General features: G+C 47.3%; 2 protein-coding genes across 2 annotated transcripts in view; one reads left to right on the top strand and one right to left on the bottom strand.

The window, feature by feature from the left end:
- Positions 1 to 12073, top strand: part of PGM5 (phosphoglucomutase 5) — a 183217-nt gene extending 171144 nt beyond the window's left edge. Inside the window, exon 11 of the mRNA XM_060610125.3 lies at positions 10583 to 12073. Within this exon, the coding sequence (XP_060466108.1) occupies positions 10583 to 10672 (90 nt within the window). The 3' untranslated portion in view covers positions 10673 to 12073. The remainder of the gene's footprint in view (positions 1 to 10582) is intronic.
- Positions 12074 to 16833: 4760 nt separating this feature from the next.
- TMEM252 (transmembrane protein 252) lies at positions 16834 to 22072 on the bottom strand. The gene is made up of 2 exons (XM_060610124.2): positions 21702 to 22072; positions 16834 to 17909 (listed from the first exon to the last, which is right to left on the bottom strand). Exons 1-2 carry the CDS (start codon positions 21977 to 21979, stop codon positions 17684 to 17686), a joined length of 504 nt encoding a protein of 167 aa, XP_060466107.1. The 5' UTR covers positions 21980 to 22072; the 3' UTR covers positions 16834 to 17683.
- Between the last annotated feature and the right edge of the window lie 3983 nt (positions 22073 to 26055).

A 26055-nucleotide genomic window follows, 5' to 3' on the forward strand; every position in this document is an offset into this window, starting at 1 on the left:
TTCTTTGGGAGTGTTTCATCAGCGTCTGTCTTGGGGTGGCTCTCTCTCTCCCTCAGAAGAGAGATTCTGCGGAGGCCTGGCCCGTGATGTTGACAAGATAGATGGTTCCCTCGGTGTGGGGCTCAAAATTCAGATTTATGTAGTCATTTTCCACAGTCTCCATTTTGGCTAATTTTAGTTCTGTTGTGGATCAAGACAGGTAGATGTTTCAGACGAAAGAGGAATTAAAGTCAGGGCCCTCGTACGGATTATAATAAAGAGCAGAATGTTGGCAGCGTTTGGCATTTTTGCTTAATTTTTATTAGCCAAAGCGTATTTGATTTTATCTTCAGTAATAATTCCTCTTCTCGATGCCCCTCCCAAATGGGTTTAAAGTAGCCAGTCATCCTTCTTACCTAAAATCTGGGCTATTGTAACCCAGGTGGTGTCTTAGAGGGCACCCTCGTATAAACTGGAAAAACCATTTGTGAGAGTGGGTAGGGTGAAGAGGCTTTCTCCTCCCCGCCTGGCATGGATAGCATCTTTGTGGGAAGACAGGCGCGCCCCTTTCCCTGGGAAGATGTGGGCTTGCCGTCTCCTGAGATGGGCTTGGGACAGATTTCCCTCCCCGCTCACCCCTTTGGGCAGGAGCCCTTACAAACGGCCTTGAGGGTTACAGATCCCTGTCCTTGGCTCTCTCTCTGTTACCTTGTGTGTATTCTAGATACGTATTTTTTTGATGTTTATATATTTATTTTGAGAGAGAGAGTACGTACATAAGCAGGGGAGGGGCGGAGAGCGAGAGGGGGAGAGAGAGAATCCCAACCAGGCTCTGTGCTGTGAGCGCTGAAGGCAGGAACCGTGAGATCATGACCTGAGTTGAAATCAAGCGTCGGACCCTTAAGCGACTGAGCCCCCCGCAGGCGCCCCGTGAGTGTTCAGTATTTAAAGGGCAGTAGAATCAGAAACTTTTCCAACGCTGGGATGTTTTGGAAACAAAGTCAGAGGATGACTCCAAGTTTATAATCCTCACAGGTATGGCTGGCTGCACAACTCCTGAGATACAAGGAATGTCACATTGTCCTTGTATTGCACGGAACAGACGATCTCCAACTTGGTCAGCCCTCTCTGAGTTGGCAGGAAACTCAGTAGCTTCACAGAGTAGAGCATGAGTCCCGTATACTCAAATGGCCATTTGAGGCTCCCTCCCTTTTCCGAAGCATCTAAGACCATGCAGAAGGGACGGAGGCACAGAGAGGGTGCACGCTTTCCTGGGGAGAGTGCAGGCTTCTGTGATCGGCGGAGCTCTCAGCTCTCTGTGGGTTGTCCCCACTCTCTGTCTGAGGCACTGCTCTGGGCAAGGGCACAGGCTCTTTTCCCCAGTGGCTCTTGCCACTGCCCACTGCCCTCCTCAGTGTTGTTGCATCCAACAGGGCTCACACCGTCACCATTTCCAGAATGCAGAGTGCTTTCCCTTTACTGTCTTCCCGGACTGGACAGCTTTCTTTTGAAGCCTTCACCCCAGCCCTAGCATCATCTTGGTACTTGGTGCTAATTAGAATCTCTCAAGAACCTATTAACTCTTCCCAAGCAAAGAGGGGTTCCTGGCTTAAGAAATACGAAGCCTGGGGGCGCCTGGGTGGCTCAGTCAGTTAAGCGTTGGACTTCGGCTCAGGTCACGATCTCACGGTTTGTGGGTTTGAGCCCCGCGTCAGGCTGTGTGCTGACAGCTCAGAGCCTGGAGCCTGCTTGGGATTCTGTGTCTCCCCTCTCTCTCTGCCCCTTCCCTGCTCTCTCTCTCTCTCTCTCTCAAAAATAAATAAACATTAAAAGAATTAAAAAAGAAAGAAAGAAACATGAAGGCTGGACTCTCCTTTGGGTCGAGGAGGAGGCTATGGGGGAATGGATGGACAGTTTTGTCTCTTCCTAGTGAAGCTTCCTGATGAAGAGACTGCCAGACACAAGGTTTCTCAGATCATCCACACGTTAAATGCTGGAAAGCTCACCTCATCACATCATTTCCCAAACCCGCCATTTGTTTTTTTGTTTTTTGTTTTTTTTTGTTTTTTTTTTAGCATCTCTAATGGGCAAGACACATACCATGAGGGAAACAGACATATGTAAGAAAAGCTTTGCCTTCTAGTGGCTTAGAATTTACTTGAAATGTGTAGAGGAAGAGAGAGGAGGGCAAACAGCTCTACAAACTCCCGTAAATCAAGGCAAAAAGGAATCAGCCGAGAAGCAAGGGAGCAGTCTGGAGAATGGAGGGAGCCTCGCCAGGTGGGGTAGGATTGTCAGAAAGTCTCGGCAAGGCGGCCTCGAGGGATGGGTGAGATTGCACCATGGTCAGCTCACCCCAGGCAGATGTGGAGAAAGAAAGAGGGGTGGGTGGGCTGCCTCAGGCTGAGGGGTCACAGTTTCAGAGGTGCAAAGGTGTGAGACAAGGAGAGGCAGCCGATTGAGGAGGGCTCGCAAAAAGGAAGGGTGCAGTCATTTGCTGTGGCTGCTGTAACTCAGTCCCAGAGACTGGGTGGCTTCAAACAACAGAAATGGATCTCTCCTGGTTCAGGAGGCTGGCATTCTGTGATCAGGGCGTCACACTCCCTCGGGAGGCTCCGGGAGAGAACCTTCCTTGCCCCCTCCATCTTTTGGCAGCTGGAACCACGTCTGCCTTGTGGCTGTATCCCCCCCACCCTCGGGCTGCGACTTGTCTCAGCTCCTCTGTGTGCCTGTATGTCATCTCCATCTGCCTCCCTCTTCTGAGGACAGCAGCGATTGCATTTAGGGCCCAGCTGGACAATCTCCCCATCTCAAGATCTTTAGCTTACTCACATCTGGAAAGAACCTTGCCCCGACCCTGCCACCCCACCTGAGGTCACATTGATAGACTCCAGGGATTAGGACTGACGTCTTGGGGGCTGTTAGTCTGCCCACCAGAGAGAGTGAGACCCAGCCACCCAGAGCCTAACAGCCATGCCAAGAGGGGCTGAGAATGGTCTTGGAGGGATCATCTGAGACTTGTACATCAGGGCGTCAGGTGAACGAGTCCGAGTCCCTAAAGCTCGGTGTGGTGAGGCTGAGAACAGTCAGCAGGTTCCTGCAAGCCAGGGGTGGCAGAGGAGGGAGCGATGGGGTGAGTGGGGAGTGGGGGGTCGGGGAGCCACTGTGCAAATACGACCCGTGGGACTGGTAGCTGCTTGCACATGGGAGAGAGAGAGAAAGACCCACCGAAGAGCACTTCCGGCCCAGCCTTGGGAGAGATTTGGTGGGAGAGACTGGTGCAGCCATGAGCTGATCTGGTGAGGAAATTAATTTTGGTTGGCCAGAAGTGTTGTTTTCTAAGGGGAAAAAAAAAAAAAGCTTTTTTTCTCGCTGGTGGTAGAAAGCTGGGCAATGCTGGTCCCTCAAAATGACCCAAGAGAAACAAGTTGGGTGAGTTTATTTGATCAAAGTGATTTTGTTTTCGTTTGTTTTAAAAGTTTGATTTATTTTAGAGCCCCCAGAGACCAAGGGTTAGCTCAAGAAATCCAAGGGTGAGTCCTGTCACAGGGCCAGGTCCTGGAGGCCAGACCTTGAACAAAGTAATAGATCCAGGCCCCCTGGTGGGAGTTAATGGATCTTTCCTTTAGAGATTACTGGGATTCACACCGGTTTTTTTTTTTTTTCTTTCTGCCAACTCTTTATTATTTTCCTCTGTTGTCTTTAACCTTTATTTTTCCTGGTTTCCTTCTTTTAATTCTTTGTCATCTTTCCCAGAGTCCCTGCCTTGGCATAACCCCTGGATTACCATGGCGCCTTATACCCTCGTGGCTAATTAATTCTAACCTCAGGGTTAATTTAACTCCCGCTGGTAACTGCCTCATTCTTTCATTACCTATCAGTTTAATCCCCGAGGGAAAGAATCTGATCAGCTGGGTTTTGTCCCCTGTTATCTGGAAGGTTGCTGACCAGCCTTTGATGGCCGACTGTGAGTCAGGGACCCGCTCCTGGTCTGGTCAGCTGTGGCAGAACGTGGAATTGTGTGATGTGAACAAGAACACCAAACTTTGAGGGGCGCCTGGGAGGCTCAGTTGGCTGAAAGCCTGACTCTTGATTTCAGCTTAAGTCATGATCCACGTTGAGCGTGGAGCCTGCTTGAGATTCTCTGTCTCTCTTCCTCAGCCCCTCTCCCCCGCTTCTGCTATCTCTCTAAAATAAAAGAATTTTAAAGACATTTAAAAAAAAAAAGAAAAGAAAAGAAAACCGAGCTGGAGCAAAGAATTCGGCAGGCCCAGTAATCAGCACCTTGGAGCAGCGGTTGGCAAAGTGTGGGCCCTGAATCCCGAGCAGTAGCATTACCTGCAACTTGTTAGAAATGCACATTCTTGGGCCCTACCTCAGACCGCCTGGCTCAGGAGCTCGGGGAGGGGACCAGCAGTCTACACGTTCACAGACCCTCCCCGGTGATTCTGATGCACGCTCAGGTTTGAGAACCACTGCCTTAAACCAAGCCCACAGCATGTGGACTAAAATGAAATGTTGGCATGAAGTCAGGGGTGGGGGGCAGGCACATCAGCAGGAGCGGGGATGCCAGCGGCCTCTAAGGATCAGGAGCAGGTGGCATTTGTTACCAGTTCCTATCTTATTGACTCTAGAGGGTCCGTATCTTCTGTTGGTCAGGGAGCTGCATTCTCCTGGGTTGTAGTACCTGCTCCCAACCAGGAACTTGAAAAAGTGCTGTTATCCCCTCCCTCCACCCCCCCCATCCTCCCCATACCCACACCTCCCTGATCACGAAAATCATGTTCCTCCTTCAAGACTGGTCCAGCGCAAGGTTCCCTCCACAAATTCTGACCAATCTGACTTCATAAGTGATGTGGTATTTTTTTTCTCCAAAATAAAAAAAAATCAGTTAACTATTTACTTGGAGTCTTGTGACATCTGGATCATTTACACCTCTCTTGTCTATTGGTTAGGGGTTTGTTTTTGTGGCCCTAATTTACACGCATATGGATCAAAACCACCACCACAGCAACATAAAGGAGGAGGAGATGGGAGAAAAGGTGAAAGGAAAAACCCACTCTGTCCCTCCAGGGAGCACGAACAGGTTACAGCCTAATACAGGACAGGGCTTAGGGTGAGGTTAGCTAGATGCACAATTTAAAAAGGCACCCAAAACTCAGCAATCAAAATAAATACTGCAATGCAATATTTTTAAAAATCAACATCAGTGCTGGGGTGCCTTAGCGGCTCCATTGGTTAAGCAGCCAACTCTTGATTGTGGGTTTTTGATCTCACAGGTTGGCGAGATCAGGCCCTGAGTCAGGCTCTGCGCTGACAGCCTGGAGCCTACTTGGGATTCTTTCTCTCTCTCTCTCTCTCTCTCTCTCTCTCTCTCTCTCTCTCTCTCTCCCCCTCCCTCCCTCCCTCCCCCCCTCCCCCACTCAGGCACACGTGTTCTTTCTCTCTCTCAAAATAAATAAACTCAAAAAAATCAAAACGTAATTAAAACCCACGATAAACAAAGCATCCGAATTTTAAGTAGGGACAGCCTCCAATTCCCTCTTCAGCCCGGTAGGCTTATTAACTAAACATGGTAGCAGATATCTCTCCCAACCGTCCAAGATGGAGGAAGACATTGGAGCCACACTGAGAGTGCTGTTGGATGGATACATTGCCATCCATTTGCAGCAAGAGAAGTACTCCTTCTTGCTCTTGAGTGTAGAAAAACTACGTCAAGCACCTCTGAGAAAAAACAAAGATGTTATATTTCTCATCGATTAAAGGCTGTATTAGCTTAGTCCCTTTATTCATGAAGAGTCACCTCGGACCTTCTAACGCATTCACTTAACCAGAAACACTCTTCTTCTTACTGTCCCTCCTGCTCTTGGTCAGTGCAGATGGCCGGTCCGTCCCGTCTGACTGCTCGACTGAGCTGGGACTTGTGCGGCGCAGTGGGTGACGACCCCACTGTTTCGTCATCCCTCCCACTTGGCCCCTTTCATTCAGTCTGTTTTCCTGGTCATTCCTCGTGTTCAGGATTGTGGGATGGAAAGAGCCGTCAAGGAGGCATCACTATGTTCTTTGCTCAGCCACCAAACAGACGTGTGACCCTGGGCCTAACCTGGCTACTCTCTGTGTTTCCTCATCTGTGACAAGAAGATCTCAAAACTCATGTTCCTCTCTGCCTCTCGTGCTACCTCGGAAATCTCACATGCATAGGCTTCTAATTTTTAACTCCTTGGCTCACTATTCATTCTCAGGGCCTTTCCCATTGTCTCAGGAAAATTAATCTCCCTTCACTCTTTTTCTTTTTCTTTTTTTTTTTAATGTTTATTTTTGACAGAGAGACAGCATGAGCCGGGGAGGGGCAGAGAGAGAGAGGGAGACACAGAATCTGAAGCAGGCTCCAGGCTCCGAGTGTCAGCACAGAGCCCGACGTGGGGCTCAAACTCACAGACTGCGAGATCATGACCTGAGCCGAAGTCGGACGCTCAACCGACTGAGCCACCCAGACACCCCTCCCCTCTTTTTCATGATGCATGGGGGATGATAGAAGCGTTTGGGGTTCACATGTATAAAAGCTGTGATTTCTGAAGAAAACCATGACAGCAAACGTCCAGTGACCCTTCCACTTGCCCAGGGCACCCTGCACGATGGTCACAGAAGGTCTCTGTCTGCCTCATCATCTTCCTTTTACCAAGCTGATATAGCCGCTGATATCCATTGAATACCTCCTAAGTAGCAAGCACTCTTCTGAAAAGCCCTGAGTTAAAACTCCTGCCCGCATGGCATGACCAATTATTCTAGAACATATATATTTACTTTATACACTCAGGCAAGAAAAAAAGACATTGCTCTATGATCCTTAATTTATAACTTGAAGCAACCATTCCACATTTTAATCTTGGGCATTTTTAGGGACCTGTCCCAGAACTCTGTAGGGTCATACAAACGTCTGAAGACTTTCTGGGTTGCTGGAAAATGGGTGAAAAGACCTCAGTAGTGTTCAGTCCATGGTGATCATCACTAATGTCCTTCTTCCCAAACCCTCACAGTCCCTTGAGGGTAGATAACTTCACAGCTTCTGTGCTGTGTTGGCCTGGAGCTCTCTGCTCCAGTTGGGGGCCCCCATGTTCAAGGTCTTCCTCATATGGAGCCTCCAAAATTGTATTTCTTTCCTTTTCTTATGCATAAGTACCACTGAAGCCTTTTTCTCTGACATGATCAAAGCGAGGGACAAGTGCTTGATTCATGAGTCTAGAAAGAGTTAAAAGAAGTAACTAAGCGCATATCTTGACCATTGTATTTTTAGCCCAAAACACCAAAGTATATATTTATTGTTCAATATTTTAATTTTTATTTTTTTTGGACATTTATTTATTTTTTTTAGAGACAGAGAGAGACAGAGCATGAGCAGGGGAGGGGCAGAGAGAGAGAGGGAGACACAGAATCTGAAGCAGGCTCCAGGCTCTGAGGCATCAGCACAGAGCCCGACGCGGGGCTCGAACTCACGAACCGCGAGATCATGACCTGAGCCAAAGCCGGACGCTTAACCGACTGAGCCACCCAAGCGCCCCATGTTGTTCAATATTTTAATAGTGATCTCAGACCTTTTCTTTGAACATGAGCACATTGTGTGCTGGTGTGATTATCTTTCTTAAGAAGATTCCCACTCATTATTCATCAGTAATGTTTGCCTTTAATTTGTTTATAGCTAGCGGGAATTTAAACACACTTGGGGAGCAATCTGAAGAAAGTGTTTTGTACGTTTTTTAAAATTTAAATTCAAGTTAATTAACATCCAGTGTAATCTTGGCTTCAGGAGAGTAGAACCCAATGATTCACCTTGTACATATGACACCCAGTCCTCATTCCCAAAAGTGCCTTCCTGAATTCCCATCACCCATTTAACCCATCCCTCCATTCACCTCCCCTCCAGCAGCCCTCAGTTTGTTCTCTGAATTAAAGTGTCTCTTATGGTTTGCCTCCCTCTTTTTTTTTTAATTTTATTTTTCCTTCCCTTCCCCTATGTTATCTGTTGTGTTTCTCAAATTCCACACGTGAGTGAAATCATTTTCCTCTTAGCATAAGACCCTGTCTTACCATTCTGCACACTTTCTATTCTTCCCTAGTGTTTCGCTGTATCTCCCTCACATTAATTTCGCAGGATTAGCTCATTGCCATTACCGAACTCTTTCCAAAACATTCAACTTAATTTTCATAGAAAGAACTCTTCCTGTGTATACTCACATCTCACTGGCTTACATACAGTTTAATAATTGCATATTCTGAACAACAAGCATAACAGGTATTAACTTATTTAGGAACAAACTTAACTGATTCCTGATAAGCACATAATCCACTCGTTAGAGGCTCAAGTAGGTGAGCTGATTAGAAAGTGATGTACTAGTCACAGCTCCTGTGCTGGTGACCTCATTCAGGATGTTTTACAGACAGAAAGCTTAGGTTTGTTTGTCTCCCAGTTGGGTGGAAATCAGTTAAGAGAATGTGGCAGTGTTTATAGCATTGGTTAAAACTGTGCTTCCCTATCACCTTGCCAGTAGATGCCATCACTTAAAGATGTGGAGTTCAAAGTTTTTGATCTCGACCCTCGCAACGATGTGAAGTCAAGTACGTCTTACTTTTTCAGTTCTTGAAGTGTCAAGTTCAATTTCACTGCGTTTTCTTAAATAGACGGGATGTTGGCCCTAATCCTAGCTCTAGATCTGAGGGAGAAAAAAAAGATATGGCATATATACACATGAGAATATTACTCAGCATAGAAAAGAATGAAATCTTGCCATTTCCAACAACACGGATGGAACTGGAGAGTATTACACTAAGCGAAATAAGTCAGAGAAAGACTGTATGGTTTCACTTATATGTGGAATTTAAGAAACAAAGGAGAAAGCAGAATTTAAAAAAAAGAGAGAGAGACAAACCAAGAAACAGACTCTTAACTAGAGAACAAAGTGATGATCCAGAGGGGAGGTGGGTAGGGGGTGGGTGAAATGGGCAGTGGGGATTAAGGAGTGTGCTTATGACGGGGCACCTGGGTGGCACAGTCGGTTAAGCGTCTGTGTCCGACTTCAGCTCAGGTCATGATCTCACAGTCCGTGAGTTCGAGCCCCGCGTCGGGCTCTGTGCTGACAGCTCAGAGCCTGGAGCCTGCTTCGGATTCTGTGTCTCCCTCTCTCTTTGCCCCTCCCGTGCTTGTGCTCTGTCTCTCTCAAAAATAAAACATTAAAAACATTAAAAACAAATCAAACAAGTCTTATTCACTTGTCACTCAGGACTACCCTGTGTCTACACTCCACTGAGGACACACTGGGCTATTGTGCTTGTTCTCAGGCCCTGGGCATTTGCTTGTGCTCTTGTTGTCCAGTTAGAACACATATGCTCCCTTCATCCCTGTCTCTGTCAGGAAGAGGTGAGGGTTGCAAGTAACAGAATTCTCCTCTCCCCTCTGAAAATGACAGGCTTTATTCTCCTCAACATGGTATCTTTGTTTCTTCCCTTATGCCAGTATTTCCCAAATGTATCTTTTATTGGTATCCCTGTAGTGGTATTTGTCCTGAAATGGTCTTACTTTTCTTTCACTTCAGTACTTATTTATTATAGAAAGCTTTCATCTACATGAAAAAAAAAAAACAGTATCCCTTGATAAATAAAAGCTCAGCACAAAAATGAATCCAATAAAACCTGCAATGATACTGCCTTCTAGCTAGGTAATGCTTGTCTGAGGCACGCTCTGTTTTGGTTAATGTATTAAAGAGTTTCTCCTTGATCCATTAGGAGGATTGAAGAAGAATGGAAAACAGAGTAACTTTCTCGCGTTCTGTAGGTAACGCCATGTCCGTGAACCATCTAAAATAACTTCCCGTGTCATCTATGTGTATGTGTATGTGTCCCACACTCTGGGAAACGATACCTTACTCCTGTGACCTGATAAGTAGCTAGAGGGCAAGAAATGATTTTCTTCTCCGTGTCCTTTGCCTTTCTGGGGACGTATTGCTTAGGTCTCTAAACCACCCTCCTTCTGGGGGACCTTGAGGAGCCTTGTGAGCCACCGTGTTATTTGATGGGAAGAAATGAACAGTTCTTTCTGCGACACTGGCCGATGGGTCGGTCTTCTTCTCTTGGAACATCAAGATAGTAGGCTTTTCAGGCCTGGGGTCACAGGCTGGAGAATGAATGTTTTTCCTCAAGTTCTGGTGCACGTACGTGTTTTAGGGGTGTACATGGTGTCAGGGGCGGGGAGTGTAGCAGAGGAAGACTGTGGCGTTTTCTGAACTTCCTTAATTCACAGAGTTCTGTTCATGAAATGCCCCAATGCTCTGGGAGCTGGGCTGGTAGGTTCGCGTCTGAGATCAGCATTTTGGGGGGGCCGGGACAAGACTCTGGAGACCGTCTCCTCCCCAGGGTCCCCGCCCTACTCCCTCCACTCTCCTTTTATGGAAGAGGAACCAGGGTCTGGCAAACAGGTGTCGTGCCAGCTATTGACTCTGCCTATAAGCTGCAAATCATACTTGAATCCAGACGCTTGCGACAGAAACCAATCACAGCAGCCCTCCTGTGACTGATGTGAGTTGTTCACAGACTGTTTTTCCTCCTTTTCCAGGCAGTGCTGAGCCCTCTCATAGCCATTGCGCTGAAAATCTCCCAGATTCATGAGAGAACCGGCCGGAGGGGCCCCACAGTCATCACCTGAGTGGAGGAAAGATCAGTGACGAGGGCCAAAAGAGAGCGCTTGGCGGGACATACTTCACCCACGCCTTCTTGCTACCTGTTTGTGCCTTTTACGACTTTGGGGAAAAAAAAAAAAAGATAATATGTTTATGGGGGGAGGGGCGGTGGGGAGGAGAAAAAAATCTGTTTTGTTTGGGTTTGGCTCAGTTCCTCCAAATGCAACAGGGGCTTCCGTTGTCTGTTAAAGCTGCACTATCATTTGGTATCCATATTTTAGCATGCAAAGGAACCTCACCTTTTGAGAAAAGAGTTAGCGGGCTGGGAAGGTGTCCATCCTGGCATCTGTGCGCCGTTGCTGTCCGGTGTGGAAAGGTGCTGAAATCATGGTCAGAGCGCAGTGCCAGAACTAAAGTGACCCGAAGGCACAGGTGCCCCTGGGCGGAGCTCAGAAGACTCTCCTCGGCGTGGTGGAGGGCTTGGCTCTTCATCCTGGGTCAGGTCTCCCGTGAGGGGAAGGTTGGGCCCCTCATAGCGCACCTCATGCCCACAAGCCACCGTATGGCCCCTTCCCCCACCCTCCCATCCCCCCGGAGTCCCCAAGCCGAGTTCTCTCACGCCTTCCAGAGCATTCTGCAGATCACAATGGCACACTTCCAGCGAAGCATATCAAAAGGGTGTTTTCCTCTCTTATTTTGTAAATATTATTTTCGCTATTAAGCTGGCTGCGTTCTTTCCAACTCAGCCAATCCTCGTGCAGGTGGAGAGCGGTTTCTTGGCAGGACTCTGCAAATGAGTGCCTACGGTCCCACCAGCGCTCCCTTGACGCCATCATGTACAGTGACACGGGGGTTCACATGAATTCCTCCTGGGAAGACAGAATACCACCATGTCCGCTGTCTCTCTGACTTTCTCTCTCTCTCTGTTATCTTATAAGGGTCTATTTTAATGCAATCGTTTGGACATAGTTCACATCTTACAGTGGCTATAGAAGGAGACAATGTGATGGTGTAAAAGTAGGGAATAGAGTACTTACTGGGTGGTGGTTATGGGCCTGATGAGGGGTGGGGGGCCCCTGATGGAAACCAGAAGGTCACAACTGGCTTTCTTTGCCCAGGAGCAGGATATTGTGGCCCTAGCAGCCTCCGTCTGTACTCAGCCAGGACACTCGGTGTGGTGCGTGGGACCTGTTTGCATATGTTTTGCTTCCTTGGGAACAGCACTGTCACTTACCCCGTCGTCAGCACAGATGACGTGATGCGCTTTGACTGTTAAGCAATGTGTTGTTGCTGTAGTCAAGACTCGTGCAAGCAGGGAGATGTTCCCAGTAAGGGATTTGTTTCCACTTTCTATCTCTGCTTCTGTCAGAAAGTCGCTAGGACACTTAGTAGCCAATAAAAAAGATTCCTTATTTCAACCTTTTGCACGGATTGTGGATTTTTGCTTGTTTGTTTCACCATATTGGTCACACTTTGCTAAGTCTGTCTTTCAGAACACTCCCAAGGGCTGGCTTTCATTAAATTACATAGATGGAACCAGAAAGGGCAAATTGCTCAAAACTGCCCTCGGGAGTCAGCAGAAAAATAAATTGGCGGGGCGCCTGGGTGGCGCAGTCGGTTAAGCGTCCGACTTCAGCCAGGTCACGATCTCACGGTCCGTGAGTTCGAGCCCCGCGTCAGGCTCTGAGCCCCGCGTCAGGCGCTGGGCTGATGGCTCGGAGCCTGGAGCCTGTTTCCGATTCTGTGTCTCCCTCTCTCTCTCTGCCCCTCCCCCGTTCATGCTCTGTCTCTCTCTGTCCCAAAAATAAATAAAAAACGTTGGAAAAAAAATTTAAAAAAAAAAAAAATAAATTGGCAACTGGCATTTCATCGTTAAGTATCTTCATTCTGTAATAATGGAGGGTGGCTTGGAGCAGAGATTCTAAAGTTACGATATTTGTCAGCGACGAGCGCAATTTGCCTTAAAGCTTCGCTTCTCACTGGCTTTAAGCGGATGCCTGTGTCGGCCATGTATTCACTGAGCGGCTCTGTGTGGGTCAACACACCTTGGATGCCTTATTAGGCTTACCTCCTAGGTCAGAAAATAGGTAATTTTTCTCAAGTTGCTGAATTTTTGACCATCTCTAACTTCGAGGTTCAAATGTAAATCCTCATTTACAAATTCTGGGTTTTTTTTTTTTATTTCTAGCATATGTGTCTGGCACAGCCCAGGTATTCATTCATTCATTCATTCATTCATTCATTCAGCAAACACTGATTGAACAACTACTTTATACAGAGTCCTGTTTTTGGTGCAGCGAGATGTACAAAACATGATTCCCGCTCCCGGGAGTTTGTAACTTGGGAACAGGAGGATGTGAATGTTAGGGTAGAGGTACAAGCAACACGCTTTGGGAAACGGGCAAGGTGGACTCTGAGATGACAAGACCCGCGGCACTTGAGGGGTTTCCCAAAGAGTGGGGCTTCCCGGGACTTATAACCATGTATGTAATTTCACCAGGGGTCGGTGTAGCGGAACAAAGACTAAGAGTGGAGAGGTAGGGTGGCTGGAGGGGAGGCTGGCCTTGGGTCCGGTGGGAGGATGGCATGGACGAGTGAGGTCGAGGGAGACACCGCGTTATAAATACCAGGCGGGGCATGGGTCTGGGCCCAGCTATGGAAAGAAGCAACTGCACGGCCACCTGTTTTTACAGAGCTTTTTCTCAGCTAGGTTGCCAAGGAGGAGGTCGTGTAGTGACCCTAGGACACAGCCTTTCCCTCTGGAAACCTGCTCAGTTTCACATTGCTGGGATGTTCTTTCCACTCTGCATAGAATCCAAGCTTCTCTTGCAGAGCTATATATGCATCTGCTCTTGCCTTACCCTTAGGAGACGTTAAAGACAGGAAATCCCTGGTCTCTCTGTCTTAAAGGTGAATCTCCAGCCACCAGTCTTTCGGAAGAATGAATGACTGGAGAGGTCCAAGAATTTTGTGGGGACCCCAGGAGGCAGTCATAGAAGATGCTGTGGATGGAGTGTGGCAACTATGAGGGCCCCCTCTTCTACTCGGCTAATATTGAGGGGCTTACTCGCTACACCACGTGCCTCCAGAACAATGATGAGCAACAGTGTGGATGATCCAGTGGTTCCCAACCAGGACATTGCCACTACTTACCCACGGGGTGTTTGGAAATGTGTGTGGATACACGCCAAGGAGGCATTTACAGGGAGGAGACCACGATTCTAAATATCCTGCCAGGTGTCAGCCAGTCCCTTAGAACAAAAAAAATTGTTTTGCCTCATTCGTGATTCTTGGGTTTATTAGCTGACCTTGCGAATGGCAGGCAGCCATTATTAAAATGAGATCATGTATGAAATCTTACTGATCCAAGGTATAGCCTATGTCCAAAGTACTCACGGAACAGATCGTTTTGTGTGACGTTTCAAACTGAAGGCCTTGGACATGACCTGAAGGCTTTCTACACGGGAAGTCTCAGATTGATGGTTGGCCCCATGGTGGCACATTGGGCTGACAGTTGGCTGTTCTGAGCCAGCGGTCTCCGCAGATAATACAGGCAATGACGGGGCCAATGGTGTGCTGACTTCTGACTGGCCAACTGTGGGTCAGTGTAAGGCATGGGATTTACTTTGACAGCCATATCCATCCGCCATGGCAGGTGCGTGGAATCTGAGAAGCACCTGGGGGATCTGGTAGCGACAAAACAGGTGACTCCGTTTTATTATTTGATCGTGCACTGGGTGCTCTTGGAGCACACAGACACTGACATCTCAGACACCTGCCTGGAGGACATTTCCTTTCCCGAGTGGAGAAGGGCCTGAGAAAATCGTGCACCTTTCGAAATGACGTAACTGCCCATAAATCAGTTCCTGGCCCTTCAGCAGTTACAAACAGCAAGAGATTGCCAGAGGCAGCAGAGCTTAGCAGATGCCTTTTCCGCCTCAACTGGCCACAGTCTTTATCGGTGGACGTGGCTCATGCAGTTGACAGCCCATCTGGTATGTGAATCAGCCTAACCTGTCATGGAAAATTACAGAACATGGTGTATGCATTATATACCCACATCCTTATCGTCTTTTCATGTCTTTTCATGCCTAGGACGTGCCCTGCAATATAGGGAAGCTGGGGAGATACCTCACCAAAGACCGTGTGTTTATGTAGAATACTTAAGGTATGGGTAGACTTACCAGTAAAAGGAGTTTTGGAGTGGAGAGTTCAAATATACACCTGCTGCATCTTGGATATGCATAAGATGCAGCATAGTGACTATAACCGACCTCGTGATGCACATCTTCTGGGGGGGGGGATGGGGGAGTACTTAAAGTTGCTACTCAAGAGGGATGTTACAAGATTAAAATACTGAAGAGCCAGCACCTCTGAGGATTCCCCTTCCTCGACGGGTGAGTCTACCCTTCCCATTTGGGAGGAGGGAAGGAGGGAAGACTGTAGTGGGAGTTTGCCTCTTCCCCACACTCTTATAGCCTACAGGTCTCCCTCGCCATCCAGGGAATCGTGGTTCTCCACCCATCACCATTCATTTCACCACATACTTAAGGAAGAAGAGGGGATGCAGTGTATGCCTCCTTGAGTAAATCTCCCAGGGGTGGCCGGTGAATCTTACGAAGCACCACGGAACACTTTTGTTCTGAGTTGCAGTGGGGCTTAATTGTTGGGCCTCTCAAAGGTGGGATTTGTTGGGGGTAATCCCCATGTCCTTGAGGCAAGCTTGCTTCAGAGGACATATGTTTTTAAGAAAGCAATGAATCTCTATTAGGGGTCCTTATTTAAGTACAAAATTTATTGCAGTAAAGAGATCAAAACGATTCTCTTAGGTAAACCCGAGTGAGTGTGTTTCATGTGACTATCAGAAGTGGGAATAACCATCCGCTACAAATGCAAACTCTGGAAGAAAGCCCAATGACAGAGTTTGTTCAGGTCAGTGGATGCGCTCAGACCCCAGAGAATATTCCAGGAGAACAATCTCAGTAGAGCAATGGAAAGACATGACAAGAGAGAAATGATAAATTGCGTTGCAGATAAACAATCACCTTCCTGTTGGACAACCATGACTGGCCTTCATATCCAGGTATGCCCTTGATGTCAAGGATTCAAATCACGGATGCCCAAATTCATGTTTCATGTAAAGGGACCAGGATTTCCTTTCATGTGGCTTCCTGTGTATTTGTCAGGACACGCATAATCTGTGCACTCAGCAAAAAAGGAGAAGAGGAGGCCATGGAGGCCCCATTCCATCTCTACAACTCTCTTCCTCCTTGAAAGATCTTCACCCTTCCCACCACTGTCCAAACCATCTTTCGTCATCAACGGAATGAGCAGAGGCAAGGAAACTACACCATGAGGTGAGGGCCAAGCTCCTGGGCAGAAAACGTGGGGGGGCTTATTTACATTTTAAAAGTGAACCCTGTTATATGTCAATGACAATGAAAAAATTTTAAATCTTTTTTAAATTAAAAAAAAAAAAAAGCAAACGCTAAAGCAAGCTTGGCTGCTTCCCCAAGGGCTTTAAGGTAGTGCACCTGCCCTGGGGCTCCGCTCCTATTAGGACCCACTTTCCGAAGCAGGACTGAAGTCCAGACTGCTCCGTGGGAGGAGGAAAGTAAGACAGGGTTAACCCAGCACAAATGTTTGAAGCGAAAAATCCTCTCACGCCCCTCTGTGGACCCTGCTTCACCCTCCCGGAAACAACTGTAGGTTATCTGGAAAGTTGCTTAATGGCTCGAAGTCTCAGTTTATGTGTCTGTAAAAGGGGAATAGCCACTGCGCCTGTTACCGAAGGGTATATTGAGGGCTAAATCCAAAGCACACAAAGTTCATGGTGCAGAGCCCATCCTATAAAAGACACTCTGTAATTGTTAGATATTGATCCCAGCATAAATTCCTCACTTGATGGAGGAAGAAACTGAGGCCCGGAGAGAAGAAGATTCTTGTCCAAGCGCTAAGACATTAAGCTGCATCTCTCCCCTCCACCCTGCCACCCGACTTGTCCTCTTATATTAAAACATATAATAAAATATAATAAAGCTGAGGAGGAATCAGGGGGTTTTAAAAGAAATGTCCCGAGTCAAAAATGCATGGATCCATATCTTGGGACACAAAGAACTTTCTGTTAAGGATCAAAGCATTCCACCATAGTCTCCTTTCTTTCAAAGTCTAGAGATTCACAGGGCGATTTGTTGAAATATACATGTATATTTTAATGCTTTTCAAGATTTACATCAAAATCTAGATTCATACAACCTATGGCTAATACAGTTTCTTCCCCTAAATTCTGTGCCTTATGAATTTTTAAGTCTGTTCCACTTGAGTGTCTGAGAAATCTTGTCCTCTCTGCTTGTACAACCATCCCGTTTTTAAGATCTTCCTTCAAAATTCTGTGTTCCAGCCATTTTGAAAGCAAATATTACAGTTGCTGTCCACATAGAAACCACACACACACACACAATTAAAAGAAAGTCATACAAAGTAACATTCGTGTCTTCCAAGAGGAAACTTCCCGTAAGGTGAATTACGATGCTGTCACTCTAGTTAATAGGGTAAATGGGGGGAGCTGCAAAGCCAGCCACCAAAACCTGCAAATTAAACAGGATGATGACCCTTCGTCTCCAGCACACTTTCTTCTTGCAGTTGTTGGGTAATGTACCTGAAAGCCCATGGCTGTCCATGAGCAGCACCTGTTCTCCCCATTGGGGGCTGGGGTGCTGGAGGGGGTTGAGTGAGAGCTAAAAGCCTCTTGGGGCACAGCTCCAAACGGCTGTCCAAAAGCCCAACTGGGCTGAGATTAGTGTGGATCCTTTGAAATGTGGCTTGCTGTCCACCACACCCTTCCGGGACCCCACGCTGCCCTTGCAGACCAAAGCACGTCCAGGAAACCGTAATGCTGTCGTTTCCCGCATCTCCTCGGCGTGCGCTCGTGAGGGTCCCCGAAGACCCTTTCCCTCCCGTCGTCCAGTGCCCGCGTTTACTACCAGCAGCCGTATCCTTTGAGGGTGCATCCCAAGCACTAGAGAGTATCTCCTGCTTCAGCATCCTGAGCATCCTTCAAATGGTGTGGCTGTCGCCACCCCGCCTGCCACGGACTCCTCATAGGAAGGTGGGGCCTCTGGGCGGGCGTCAGGTGCATCCTCGAATCCAAGGCCCATCTCTGTGTACACAGGTGGAGGGACATCCGAGGCCTCTCCCTCTGCCGGACAGGGTTGCTTCTCCACATCAGGACTCTCTTCATACGCAGGGGGGTAGAAATCTGGCCTGGGGATCAAAATGCCACACACGTACACATGTTATTTAAGTGGTTAACGCCAAAGAGGCATATGCCTGACTCTCTCAAATCACACTGTGTGAAGCGAAACTGTTAAGAAACATTGATTTTGAAACAGATGTACTTCTTCCCTGGCATCACCAGTTTTCTAAAAAATGTGGTTTTTTTTTCCAGCAAAACCCTCCTCATCAGCCATGGGATGTGTGACTCTACAGTCATATTTTTCCCAGTGGGTTATTCCAAGTTATTCCCTCTCTCTTGCTCACGGGAACCAGGGGCTTTCAGCTGGGGGTTCTTCTAGAGGGCAGGAGGAGGGGGCCTCAATGCTGGAGCTGCCTTCCACCCAGTTATTTAACTCATCATATCCTTGTCCTCGTGCATACACTTCTCCTTCTCTATGTGGTTGCACTCACTGTCTCAGATCCTCAGAGCCCATAAACTAATGGATGAAAACCCACGTATAAACTGGTCAGATCGCTATGTTATACCCCTGAAACTAATGTAACGTTGTGTGTCAACTACACTCACGTAAAACATTAACACAGCAAAACACAAAAAACCCCAGCTCGGTGCAGTCTCCTCAACTCTGACAGATGCTCCCCTCTTTCTTCTCCCTTTTTCAAGTCTCAGCAAGCACGTTTCCAAAAAACATACGCGTTTCTCAAACTATCTCCACTGACAACTTCATGTAGATTTCACTTGCAGCCCTTTCTATGCCAAGAGGCCAATGGCGAAAGGAGCCATTCCCGCCAAAGGCGATGTATTCATCGGTAATCTTGCCCAACGTTGCTAATTGCTGAATCCTTCTGGCTTCTCCATCATGAATGGGACGGGGTGGGGGCTGGTGCGAGGTGAGGAAGAGAGAGGGTGAGCTTGATGGGTTTATTTATAGCGCGAATCCCTCGGTGCCTACGGGGAGTGTTTGTGGTATGTAACCACAACAGAACAGAGACTGCCATTTGTGGCCACAGCTCCATTCCAAATATCACCTGGCCCAAAGCCAGATGGCTAAAGACGCTGTCTACTGTATGGCATAAATCTCAGAAGTGTCACAGGGCACACGCATAAAGACACTGAAGACAGAGAGGTGAGCTTTTGCCTGGAGTGATTTGAGAAGCTTCCGGATCACGGCCACCCGCCCCCAAATCCCATCCACGTCTCCCAAACCCGTCCGCCCACACCAGTTCTCATTCTCGGAGCCCCACATTCCACCACTGCAGACTCCTCTGCTCTGATGCCTCGGTGTGGGTTCCCATTTTGAATGCAAATGCTTCTCAGCAATGCAACGTTTCCTTAACTGACTTACTGGCCGCTCTGAGTAGGCTGGGTACCTATTAGGTGCCGTGGGAAGAGGCAGGTCAATGTGGTGTCATGATAGCCGCATCATAGATCACTAAAATAATTCAGCACGCTGGGATGTTATGCGTGTGTTAGTAAATTCGAGCTGCCTCCTAGAGGCAATCAGTTACTCTTATCAGGGATTCACACTCTCGAGGCAATCATCTAACATTTATACAAGAAAAAAAAAATCATCCCTCGAGAAGCATCATCTATGATCATTTCAGTTATCTTAATCTTTTATCAAGCCCAGAGACCTTGCTAGTTAGCATAATAAACATTGGAAATGGGGGTTGGTTATTATAATTAGTATCTTATTAATTAGCATAATGCCAAAAATCAACCATCATGGGTAAAATTGCTTATAATCAAGATACATATGGGGCACCTGGGCGGCTCAGTCCGTGAAGCGTCCGAGTTCAGCTCAGGTCACGATCTCACGGCTGGTGAGTTCGAGCCCCATGTTGGGCTCTGTGCCGACAGCTCGGAGACTGGAACCTGCTTTGGATTCTTTGTCTCCCTCTCTCTCTGCCCCTCCCCTGCTGGTGCTCTGTCTCTGTCTCTGTCTCTCTCTCTCAAATATAAACAAACATTTAGGGGGAAAAAAGGATACATGCAGTAGCTAAGATATTTTATTTTTTTTCAATGGTTTATACTATTTATTTATTTATTTTCAATATATGAAGTTTATTGTCAAGTTGGTTTCCATACAACACCCAGTGCTCATCCCAACAGGTGCCCTCCTCAATACCCATCACCCACCCTCCCTTCCCTCCCACCCCCCATCAACCCTCAGTTTGTTCTCAGTTTTTAAGAGTCTCTTATGCTTTGGCTCTCTCCCACTCTAACCTCTTTTTTTTTTTTTTTTTTTTTTTTTTTTTTTGCTTCCCCTCCCCCATGGGTTTCTGTTACGTTTCTCAGGATCCACATAAGAGTGAAACCATATGGTATCTGTCTTTCTCTGTATGGCTTATTTCACTTAGCATCACACTCTCCAGTTCCATCCATGTTGAGTAGCTAAGATACTTTAGATCAAGAAGGCAAAAGAATTTTTTTAAGGAGTCTTGCAGCCTGTGTCTTAAGGATGATGCTTGAGGTTTTATCCCTGAATGGTCCTGTGTTGGGTGGGCCAAGAGTGAGGAGGGTTTTGGTTGTCTGATACCAACCCTCAGGTGAACTGCATTTGGCTATACTGTGGCAACATATATATAACCTGAAATTTACCACTTATCCGTTTTAAGTGTACCGACGAGCGGCATTCAGTACAGCCACACCGTTACGCAGGCATCTCCAGAACTTTTCCATCGTCCCAAGTTGAAACTCTGTACTCAGTAAATGGTAAGTCCCTCCTCCCCCACCGCCAGCCCTGGTCACCCCTGTTCTTTCTGTCTGTGAATTTCGCTGCATCTCATATAAGTGGAATCATACAGCATTTGTCTGTTTGCGTCTGGCTTTTTTTACTTAGCATAATGTCTTCAAGGTTCATCGACACTGTAGCATATGTCAGAATTTCCTTCTCTTTATGGCTGAATAATATTCCGCTGTGGGTGTAGACCACACTTTTTTGTTCCTTCATCCACTGGTGGACATATGGGCTGTTTCCACCTTTTTGCTCTTGTGAATAAGGCTGCTGGGAACAGTGGTCTACAAATATCGCTTCAGGTTCCTGCTTTCAATTCTTTTGTCTGTATACCCAGAAATGGAATTTCTGGATCAAGCGGTAATTCTATATTTAAGCTCTGTACTATTCTTCATAAAATGATTGCACCATTTCACATTCCCACCCGCAGTGTATAAGGTTTTGGATTGCTAACACTTGTTTTCTGTGTGTGTGTGTGTGTGTGTGTGTGTGTGTTTTAAACAATAGCCATCATAATGGGTGTGAGGTGGTAAGATTAACTCAACTACCTCTGGAATGTTATTATCTGGCCTTGAATCAATCTTTCATGCAAGGTGTGATCAGAACACCCAAAAGGTCCATAAGCTGGGACCACACGGAGTTCATGAAGAGGTGGCAGGACTAATTCTATGCCTGTCTGTTCATTTGTTGTGTGGCAGAATTGGGCCTGGAACTTGCTTTCATTATAACCCGGTAGCCAGGCTGTGGGGGTAACTTAACCACCCCCTGCCCCTCAGGACAGCTCCCATGATACAACAAAAGAACCTAAGAGTTGGGCCTCTTAAGTTGGCTGACGTAGCTCTTCAACGGGGGAGAGGTGGTTTCTCTGATATAAGTTCTCTCTACTTGACGGATTTCCCCAGAAGCAGCCCCATTCTTCCTAAGGATTAACCCCAAGTAATTTCCCAACAAGAAAGCTCCATTTCTAGACATACGGCCTGGCAGGACGTGGATATTATCCCACTGTGGGATTAGGGTCATTCCACTTTTCCAGAACTCAGCCCCATTGCAGCTCCCCTCTGTCCCCTGGCTTTTCAGCACGTACCTGTCGACTGTGGCCAGGGGCAGTGCCCCGTGAGCAAGGTGTCGTCTGAGCACGTGCGTGAACACCCCTTTGCTTTCCCTGGCCTGGCGGTAGGTACTCCAGAAAATTCCACTCAGAAGGATCACAAACCCCAGGGGCAGAAGCATATAGGCCAGGATCAGGTTCCCTCGACAGTTGAACATCGATCCTGAGGAAATGAGGAAGGCTCCCAGGCAGATCATCAGGAAGCCCGTCAGGAGGACAAGGGCACAGAGCACTAGACCGGTTCTGTTCCGCATCCCTGCCCCTCCGTAGCCCTTCCTCTCCCCTGCTTCCCTTGCTCCTCGAGAATGCTTTCATTAGCCAGCTCGAAGCTTTATATGCTCTGGGACCAAGTGGCCTTTGGACAATTAAGTGAAGTAGGCACTTAGAAGCTATTCATTAACCATTGAAAGTAACCGTAATATCCTTGGAGGATTAACCTAAAAACACAGCATTGTGTAATGCAGGAAGGCGTGGCTTCTCACTGCTGTGTTGCTCTTCTGAGCTGGACCCTCGGCCAACCCCAGTTGTTTGAGGGAAGGTCTCCTTTGATTGAAAGGGCACGGATCTCTTAATCCCCCTGGTGGGTAATTCTCCACCAATGCTCGAGAAATTAGCATTCCTTGATGAACTATCTTCTTTGTGGTTTGGCAGGGGATCCTTCCCTGATTTCTTCTCTCTCTCTCTGTACTAAAAAGACATTTTTAAAGCTCTTAACAAGTATGTCTTGCCTCTCTCAATGGAACTCCTTTATTGCCTTCGTCCTATGTTACTGGGAAAAATTCCAAGAGAAAATCCCGTGGGGATGAACTCCCTGATTCCTTCTCTGTGGATAAGAAAATGAGCATCCACAGGGGGAGGAAAGGGAATTCTGGACAGAAGGATTGTAATCAGCGGAGCTTTGGGAGTTTGGGGGGGAATTTCCGGGGATGGTTGGAAAAGGTGATGATCTGGTGACTTCTCTGATTCTGGTTTTGTATCTTTCCCACTGTCGGACCCAAACGTTGAGATCGTGGGGTCACTGCTGGTTAACACACAGGTGTTTGAGAAAAAATGTTTGCTTTTGCTCAACTGTTGGCAACCATGCTTGGCTTAACTTTCCTGCTCTTGCAAGAGGCCACAGGTATTTAATAAAAGAGTATGCCCTAAAATGTGTAGCATGTCTCCGCCACCGCACCAAACAGACAGACACGTGTGAGAAGCGGTGTCTGTTCAATCCACACCCTCCCTCACGTACACCTTAGGGTGTCACAAAGCATAGTAAAGTCTCTGAAAAGTCCTGCAGTCTTTCTTCCCCTCTGAAGACACATATGAAATGAAATTTGTTTTGGTAGCTGCCGTGCAAAAAATGTTCCCCGTCCTCTCCCCTCTACCTTGCTCTAGGTAGCTTCGCCTCAAAAAAGGTTTACGGAACCAGCCTTCTGTTTTCTGTCTGGGGCTCGCTTCTTCCGTCTTGACCGTCTTTGGTCACGGACACCCTGTTCTAGATCTGGCGCGTGCTCCGATTCCTTCCAATTTTATTTGATGGTTTGGCATGTCCCTGCCGAGAGTCTCCTGCCCACCGGGACTCTGGGTCACATTTGTGCAGAGGGATTGTCTTCAGTCCCTCCCCGCTGCTCCTCTACCCTGCTCCTCCGTTACGATTATTTTCCGTTTACTTTCCCAATGGGAAAAGGAATTCTTTGTGCTGTGCCCCAGTAGTTCCATGCACATCCTTTCGCCGTATACCCATCATCTCATGTTATGGGCTAAAAGAGAGAAAGACACGGGATCAAAAATGATATAAGACGCTTCCCTATTCCGCCTCCTAACCTCTACCCTTATTAGCTTTAATATTTGCCCCGATCTACTTTCTTCTTCTAGTGTTGCTATTATCCTTACAGTCTGAAAACAACCCTTTTGTTCTCCCTTCTTCCCCAATTGGTCTTGAGGTTTTCAGATTTCCAGGATGGCCCCTGCTGATCCCCGCCTTCTGTTATCTGTGTCCCCTTGAGTGTGGGCTGGACGTATTGAGGGTAGGCTGGACACAGTGACTTGATTCTAACCAGTAGAATATGGTTGGGGCGCCTGGGTGGCTCAGTCGGTTAAGCACCCGACTTCGGCTCAGATCACGGCCTCGCGGTTCCTGGGTTCGAACCCCACGTCGGGCTCTGTGCTGCCAGCTCAGAGCCTGCAGTCTGCGTCAGATTCTGTGTCCCCCCCTCTCTCTGCCTCTCCCCTGATGGCGCTTTGTCTCTTTCTCTCAAAAATAAATAAAGGCATTAAAATTGTTTTAAAAAATAGAACATGGCTGGCTGTCACTTCTGAAATTAGGTTGTAAAATTAGGGTTTTTTTTTAATGTTTATTTATTTCTGAGGCAGAGGGAGACAGAGCAGGAGCGGGGGAGGGGCAGAGAGAGAGGGAGACAGAATCCGAAGCAGGCTCAGGGCTCTGAGCTGTCACCACAGGGCCTGATGTGGGGCTCAAACTCACGAGCCGTGAGATCGTGACCTGAGCTGAAGTCGGTCACCCAACCGACTGAGCCACCAAGGCTCCCCACTAGCTTTGTCTTTCTAGCAGACTTTCTATTGTCCTCATGGCTTATACCCTTTGCAGAAGGGCATGGCTCTATTGGAGAGGCCCGTATGACAAGGAACTGAGGGCAGCTTGTGGCCAACAGTCAGGGAGAAACTGCATCCTGCCGACGATCATGGGAACTTGAAATCAAATCCTTGCCCGGCTGAGCCTTGAGATGACTATATCCTAAGTAACACCTAGTTTGAGAGACCGCAAAGCTAAGGACCCAGCTTTGTCACACCCAGCTTCCTGCCCCACAGAAACTGTGAGATGATAAGCGTGTGTTGTTTTAAGTTGCTGAGTTTTGTGGCAATTTGTTAGGTAGCAATATATAACTCAGACAGCTCTTTGGGGACAGCCCTTTGTCTCAAAGGGGACAAGCGGGGTTAAGTGTTTACATGGTGTCTGCACACAGAACCCACCCCGTGAAGGTAGGCTATGATCACGCTCACCGTTTCTGTTAACATCATCAATACTGTAATTATTGGTGGTGAAATTGGGTAGGAAGGGGCAAGGTCCAGGAGACAGCAGGAGGAGGAAAGGAGTCACTTACTTGACCGAAAGTAAAGGGCACGATCTTGGGCTCAGAAGAGTTGAGGAGTGTCTCTGCGGGGAGGTGGGGCATCAAGAAGAAAGACCAGGAGTATCTGTAGTTTGTGAAGAAAGTAGGGAGAAAGAGAAAAAAGTCAATATGGAAACATGAAGCATGGCTGGGAACCACGTGTCTCCCTCACGGCGGTTGAGACGTCCTCCCGTAAGCTTTAGGTGGAAGTTATTTTTGTCTCTTTGTGTTTACTATTATTAAAGATATAAATTATTAAATTATATATATATATATATAGAATCACAGTAATATATATATTTATATATATATATATATAAAACTGTGATTCTGCTTCAGTTCTGAACCACATGCATGACTGCTCTCTGAGCATTATTCTCCTTTAATGCCTCAAAAATGGTGACGGTGAAATAGCACAGACATTGAGAGAAAGCACCCTGGTCTCCGTCAGTCTGGAAGACGCAGAACCTCAAGCAGGAGGGAGGTTGTGATGACAGAAGAGAAAACACAGGCTGAATCCTCAGGGCTGGAGAGAATTTTTAAAAATCCAATAAAGAGCCCAATACCAAAACATCACCTGAAAGATTCAGTTTCAGGAGCTCTCTGAGCCTCTGGCTGGCTTCCTTATGCTCTGTCCTGTCTCCTAGGTCTGCTTTGACCGCCCAGGCCAATGTTCCTGATCTTGTCCACCTCGCCAATCACCCAGCACTAAGTGTGAGAAGGAGGGGCCAAAAATATCGACTCCATTTAAAGGGAGAGAGACTGAGACACAGATTTCTGAGTCACCCGAGTGGATACAGACGGCTTGGGACTGATGGGAAGAAGAATACACCAGAGGAATATGGGTAGAAGCCCATCTCTGTTAGGGAGATGTTCTGGGACCCAGTAGAAGCCAAGCCATAGTCCTCCTGTCCCGAGTCCCCTTCAAGAGATCCATCCAGGGAGCGCCTGGGTGGCTCAGCCAGTTACGCGTCTGACTCTTGATTTCGGCTCAGGTCATGATCTCACGGTTGTGGGATCGAGCCCTGTGTCAGGCTCCACGCTGAGCATAGAGCCTGCTTAAGATTCTCTCCCTCTCTCTCTCTCTAGCTCTCTCTCTCAAAAAGGAGATCCATCTAGAAAATGTCTTGCTTTTAAACCAGTTTATTTATTCATTATTATAATTCTTAAAAATTCACTCGGCAGCAAAAGCTCCTGACTTGGCAATAGACAGT

This window comes from Panthera onca, chromosome D4 (assembly GCF_046562875.1).
Source record: "Panthera onca isolate mPanOnc1 chromosome D4, mPanOnc1 haplotype 2, whole genome shotgun sequence".
Lineage (NCBI taxonomy): Eukaryota > Metazoa > Chordata > Mammalia > Carnivora > Felidae > Panthera > Panthera onca.

Excerpts from the sequence above, each read along its gene's own strand:
- TMEM252 (XM_060610124.2), bottom strand. The coding sequence starts at position 21,979 with ATGCGGAACAGAACCGGTCTAGTGCTCTGTGCCCTTGTCCTCCTGACG. Across the intron at positions 17,910-21,701 it reads CCCCTGGCCACAGTCGACAG|GCCAGATTTCTACCCCCCTG; the intron begins GTACGTGCTGAA and ends TTTGATCCCCAG.